A 6038-nucleotide genomic window follows, 5' to 3' on the forward strand; every position below is an offset into this window, starting at 1 on the left:
AAATTTAAGTTGTTAGAAAAAATACACTTTTATTTACTTAATTATGTCTTCAACACAATAAACTGTCTAGTGTGTTGCATTGCAATGTATGTAATTCAAATTGAGGTGAACTATCATTTTGACTTTTGAATTGTGCAGATTATGTGCAGATTTTGTGTTAGCATTATAGGAGTCAAATAATATCCACTGCTCTTCTTTTTAGATTTTTTAATATTGGAAGAAAAGCATAAAACTAAAAGAAAATCAATAAATGTTTCTTACCTCAAAAAACAATAACTGACAAGATCACTGTTTCAGCCCTGTAAGATTTGCTCTAAAGACATTGACATATTCAAATCCGACTAATAAAGATTGTGGACACTATTCTCAGAAGTTATATATCCACTTCACGCACGAATATTGTTATTTTCTTTATAATTTTCATTGCTAACCTTGAAAGGTTATTCTCTATCTTCTGCTATGTATTGATTTCATATGTCACACTGGTTTCAAGAAGGACCAGCTGAGGGTTCAACTGACCAGAACAGGAATTCTGAAGATCAGTGGACAAAGGCCGACTTCACAAAACAAATGGCAAAGGTTTCAGAAGGATTTTCCTGTTGCAGAAAATTAACAAAAGAAAAATCAGTGCAAAGTTTGAAAATGGCACTATTCACGTTAAAAACAACCAACACTGATAACTTGAGCAGTGAAAAAGGATAAAGAATTGCCAGCAAAAGAACATTAGTCCTAAAGCCTGTGAGCAAACAGAAGCTAAAAATCTTGCAGAAAAATCACGAGCAGATAAAAGTAGTTCTTACAGTGAATCTGAAAGTGAATTGTCAGATGATGAGACGGATGATGAAACAACCTCAATTTCTAGTCGTTTGGCTGCAAACCTGAAGAAGCCAAGGAAAATAATGAAAATGACTATTGTTTCTATGTTGGTTCTTATACGGGTCTATGTCGCTAACGTGATGAGGTCTACAAATGAAGCTGAAGAAAAATGAAACTAGTCTTTCTGTAGCTCAAATTTAGTTGTGGGTAATTTGCATCTATGGTTGTCAATAGAATAACAATTCAGTTTTAAAATTTTAATCAATCAAATTTGTTATGAATCTAAAAGAAAGCATCATTTAAATAAATCACAAGTGCTAATGAGGTGAAATGGTTGGCATCTCATGTGTGCTCACTGAAGGGGAGAGCAAATGACCAAATCCAAGTCCTAAGAGCTCATTTAACTCGACATATAAAGCAGAAAATGTTACTACTATAAAAGGGAAATGAGATCAGAAGCATCTGAGGCCTCTAACCATCAAGCAGCAGTTAAACTTATTTAAGAAATTGTCATTCTGTTCGACCTTAATGAAAATGCAACTTAAAGAAGAAAAATACTCAGGCATGCCATTTCGTCACCTGAAATATGAAGAATTTGTCATCTCCAAGACATCTAAGACATGTCCTGTGATTAAGAGGAATAACCGCTACAGATCAGTGAACTAAAAGCTATGTTGCTCAGACTCTCCAAAACAGTTGCTGTACCCGTGTCGGATCCTCCAAAAATACACTACTTTTGGAGGATCCGACACGCACCCATCGATATTTTTGGAGAGTCCGAGCAACATAGATTAAAAACTAGAGCATCGTCTTGTATTCGCCAAGACATAGATTAGTAAGAACATAAAAGCAATTTCACCGGTTGAGCAGCTACTTAACAGATTATCTATGGATGATCATTGTCTATTGGACTGCTAATCCAAAATTGTATGCAAGCACATTATGAAATGAATGTCTCTGGTACAAGTGTAGCAAGAATAACCTGAAAAGTTAAATCTGCTCTATAATAGTATGAAAAAAATTGTCTTTTGAAAGGCAACTGTTACCAGTGACATAAGTGCTAGGTGTGCAACAGCCTCTTCTGCTTCCACTGCAGTATTATATGAGCTCATCCTTTTACTATGGTAACACAGGTACACTAAGGTTCTTTCATTTCGTGCAGCTTTCTCTTGGACTATAGTTAGAAACTTCTGTAAGCAATCTAATTTAGACATTCAAAAAAGAAGCAGAATTAAATAGCATAGAGGATAAAGTTGCAGATGAACTGCCAAAAATAAATTACTAGTAATAAATAGAGTTGAAGAAGGTACTTCATACACTACGTGGGATAAAAATTCACTTTTTTACTGAACAGAACTAGGCAAAATGCAACCTTTTGGATTAAGCTGTAAAGCAGCAAGCGGAAATCTCATTTTTTTCAATGTACTTAAACTCGTTTACTTGGAAGACACAAAAGAATTAATAAAACCTTTTTAGACACAAAAAAGACACTATAGAGAGTATGAAACAAAACAAGGTGTAACAATTGATAAAGCAGTACTAGTGTCCACCAAATATTGAAGTGCTTGTTGTTTGAAGCAATGTTCTACAACAGAAAAAAAAATCTTCTAAATGAAGGATGCTTAGATGAATAAGCAGAAAAAGCAAAGGTAATGACACCAAAATCTCAAAAAGATTTCGAGTGTATTTTTTATCAAAAGAAACAGAACATCTTAAGCTTTTCACCTTTTCTTGATCTCAGATTGAAAATTTCACCTTCCAAGTCCGAGGAAATAGTTGAATGATCACTGGTACAAAAGAACTTGCCTGAAATTGTAAGAATTGTCAATTTACGGCACAAAAGTAATTTTTCGAGAATCTTCCAGCTGCACTAAAATTCCATTCATGTTAATCTCAAGACAAAAAACAACTATTAGCCTGAAAAGTTGCTTTATCCTCAATTTGGATCAAGAGTAAAGAAGGCAGAAGAAGACTTTTCCTTCAATTTCTACAACTTGAGAAGAATGTTAGATTCAGACAAGCAAAGTTCTGCATATTGTGCCAGTTATTGCAAGAAATTCTTGTAACTGCTGGTATTACGCTGGGCCAAAATGAAAATAGAGAACCAAAAAAAAAATGTCACTTACTGAGAGTATAAAATCCATAAGAGTGGTGCAAGAATGACTTCGTCGACTGTCAATTTCCGTGCCAATTTGCAAAATGAAAACTGGAAAAACTACAGATTCGATTCATTTTAACTGTCTTTAAGTTTTTTGCACATCCCCCTTAAGGATGAATTAATGATACGTTAATAAGGATGAATATGGAAAAGAGAAGTAAATGCTTCTTGTTTTTTCTGAAAATTCAAATATTGGGAACAAATTCAGTTTGAATCACAAGATATACTGTCCTAGTTTCTGGAAGCATCATAGATGAAGCATAAAATACAAATAGCAGTAATAGCAGCAGAAAGCTCTTGCGAACTGTCACAAACCCCTCCAAATACTAAATATTAGAATAAAAAACAAATTCCTCCAGAAACTACTGGTCATCTTTATGTTAACAGGCCATCCGCCCAATTCAAGCTACGAATATCCCTTACATAACAGACAATTCTTCAAATCAAGAAATGCACAGGGCAAATAGATAATAAAAATGGTTAACAAGGTAACTGTTCATATGAATGAAGGCATCCGATAATAAATACATTTCAAAAGATCCAAGTGGAGAACATAGTTAACAACGGGTTTTACCTTTTGAAAAGCAACTGTTAGCAGTGTCATTAATGAAAGCTGTGCAACAACAGCTTCTGCTTCCTCTGCAGTCCTGTATGCTATTCCTAGACTTATAATATGTACATATAAAGAAACGTGCATCGTTTCTCATATTAAGATTGCAATAAAATATGATTTTCAAAATAAAGTAGGGTGGCACAACAATCAAATATCAAAACTGATGTACCTCCGCTGGCTTGGAAAGCTCAAGCAATGTTCTAATTTCCATTCTTCCAGCTTCTGCAATTCCATTAGATGTGATTTCTTTTCCATAGGTAAAAGGAAATTGCATCATAGTGATAAGTATTGCTGAATAAATTAACTGAAATCCATATCACTTCTTATTTCCCGAGTGAAACTGTGGTATCATGTCAAGCAAAGAAGGATGCTTCGCTATAACATCTATTAGTAACTCTACTGTACTTGCATCAAATGAGAAGCCCCTTTCATTCATTTCCTTCAGAAAGGTTGTCATTTCAGTAACTTTGCTAAACTTGAGAAGTCCTTGCACAATAATATTGTAAGTGGCATTGTCCGGCGAACAACCATTCTCTTCCATTTTTCTTAGCATATCTTTAGCTTCATCTAACATCCCTTCTAGACAAAATCCATTTATTATTATATTGTATGTTATCACATCGGGAAACAATCCAATTAAAGAAAGCTTCTCAAAAATAGCATGAGCTCTATCGAGCTGGCCAGTTTTGCACAATCCGTCTATTACAACACTATAAAATTCAATATGAGTATATTCTCTCTTTCTTTCCAACTCATGAAATAGCATCATAGCTTTCTCAATAAGTCCATTCTGAAAATAACCACGGAGCAAAATGCGATTAGTACATAAATCAGGTCCGAGCCCCGTGGATAGCATATCAGCAAAGAATCTTTGCGCAAAGTCAGTTCTTCCAACTTCAAATAGACCTTGCAAGATAGTATTGTAGGTAACAATGTCAGGTTTCAGTCCATTTTGAGAAATTTCATAAAACAAATGCATGGCCTCATCCAATTTCTTTTTCTTACAGTATCCATTTATTAGTGTGCTATAGCTAATAATGTCAGGCTTAATGCTCTTATCAATCATGGAATCAAAAAGGCTCCTTGCTCTATCCATTTGACCGCGCAAGCAATATCCATCAATTATCACATTGTAGGTGACCACATTAGGCTCCACACCTTTTCCATTCATGTGTCTCATTACCTCCACGGCATCTTCAACTTTTCCTTCTTTGCATAGCCCATCTATCAGTATGTTGAAGGTGCGGACATCTGGATAAATATTAAGATTTACCATTTCGAAGAACAAAGTCCTAACCTTCTCCCACAGACCAAATTTACAAAGACCATCAATCAATGAACTATATGCGATAACATCTGGAGGAATGCCTTTTTGTTTCATCTCTTCAAAAAGGCTAATTGCATCATCTATCATTCTATCCTTGCAAAGAGCATCTATAACAATGTTGTAGATGTATGTGTTGGGCTTAGTGCTTCCTTGTTCCATTACCCTAAGCAAATCGAATGTTTTTTGAGTATGGCCCATTTTGCTAAGCCCATTCATGACAATTAAATACGTGACTTCATCAGGCTCACAAATATTCTCTCTCACCAACTTTTTGAACAAGTTAACCGCATCTTTTATCTTATTTTCAGCAAAGAGTCCCCTTAGTAAGGTGCTAAATGTGATAACATCAAATGGAATGCCACTCTTCAAGTAAATAGCTAACATTGAAAATCCGCAGTCAGAACGATGCATTAGGCAATAACTGTTAATTGCTATATTCAAGATGAAACCATCAATTGGGATACTCGATTTCAGCATTTGTCGAAAAAGGGAAACAACAGAAGAGTAATGCTTCATATTTACCATAGTCTTTAATAATTTGGAGAAGCTAAAAACAGAAGGAAGAGGCTGAGTTCTGACCATTTGACGAAAGAGAGTCAGAGCATCATCTAAACACTTGACATTCTCAATATTGCTATGAGGTGAGGAATAAGATCTGATTGCAATTGCCGGAGCAGAATGGGAATTAGCAAAGAAGGAGATGAAGCAGGGAATAATACCATTGGAAGAGTAACGCAGCAGAGCAATTCTCGCCATCTTCAATTTTGTTTGCGGGTGGAGCTCCGCTCTAACTCGGTGTGCCCCAATTTTGGGATCTTTGTGTGCCCTAATTTCGCAGAAAACTTGATTGTCACGTGACAATGAGTAGTACTTTCTATCCATTGTTTGGCTTAAAACAGATATTCTGGATTATAATTATGGGATAACTTATACTAAAAAAATTATTTATATGAGATAAGTTATACTGAAATTAATGATAATTCTTTTTTTAGCTAATATTTCCAACCAAAATAAATTTATTCCCAAAATTTATACTTGAATAACTCACCTAATACCTTGAACCAAACGGCCCCTAACTTCAAATTAAAGGTGACAGCTCCCTTTCCAGCAATTCTAAATTTATT

At 34.9% G+C, this 6038-nt stretch overlaps 1 protein-coding gene across 6 annotated transcripts; it reads right to left on the reverse strand.

Annotated features, from left to right (window-relative positions):
• Positions 1 to 233: 233 nt before the first annotated feature.
• Positions 234 to 5781, reverse strand: LOC109219405 (putative pentatricopeptide repeat-containing protein At1g12700, mitochondrial). 6 transcript variants are annotated; one of them, XM_019383868.1, is made up of 6 exons: positions 3757 to 5781; positions 3549 to 3621; positions 2542 to 2622; positions 1863 to 2017; positions 801 to 878; positions 234 to 596 (listed from the first exon to the last, which is right to left on the reverse strand). In XM_019383868.1, exon 1 carries the CDS (start codon positions 5668 to 5670, stop codon positions 3904 to 3906), a length of 1767 nt encoding a protein of 588 aa, XP_019239413.1. In that variant the 5' UTR covers positions 5671 to 5781; the 3' UTR covers positions 234 to 596; positions 801 to 878; positions 1863 to 2017; positions 2542 to 2622; positions 3549 to 3621; positions 3757 to 3903. The 6 variants fall into 6 exon arrangements, with proteins under 6 accessions (XP_019239413.1, XP_019239414.1, XP_019239412.1 ...); XM_019383869.1 differs by lacking the exon at positions 3549 to 3621; XM_019383867.1 differs by having other exon boundaries at positions 2542 to 3621.
• Positions 5782 to 6038: the final 257 nt, after the last annotated feature.

This window comes from Nicotiana attenuata, unplaced genomic scaffold, assembly GCF_001879085.1.
Source record: "Nicotiana attenuata strain UT unplaced genomic scaffold, NIATTr2, whole genome shotgun sequence".
Lineage (NCBI taxonomy): Eukaryota > Viridiplantae > Streptophyta > Magnoliopsida > Solanales > Solanaceae > Nicotiana > Nicotiana attenuata.

Excerpts from the sequence above, each read along its gene's own strand:
- LOC109219405 (XM_019383869.1), bottom strand. The coding sequence starts at position 5,670 with ATGGCGAGAATTGCTCTGCTGCGTTACTCTTCCAATGGTATTATTCCC.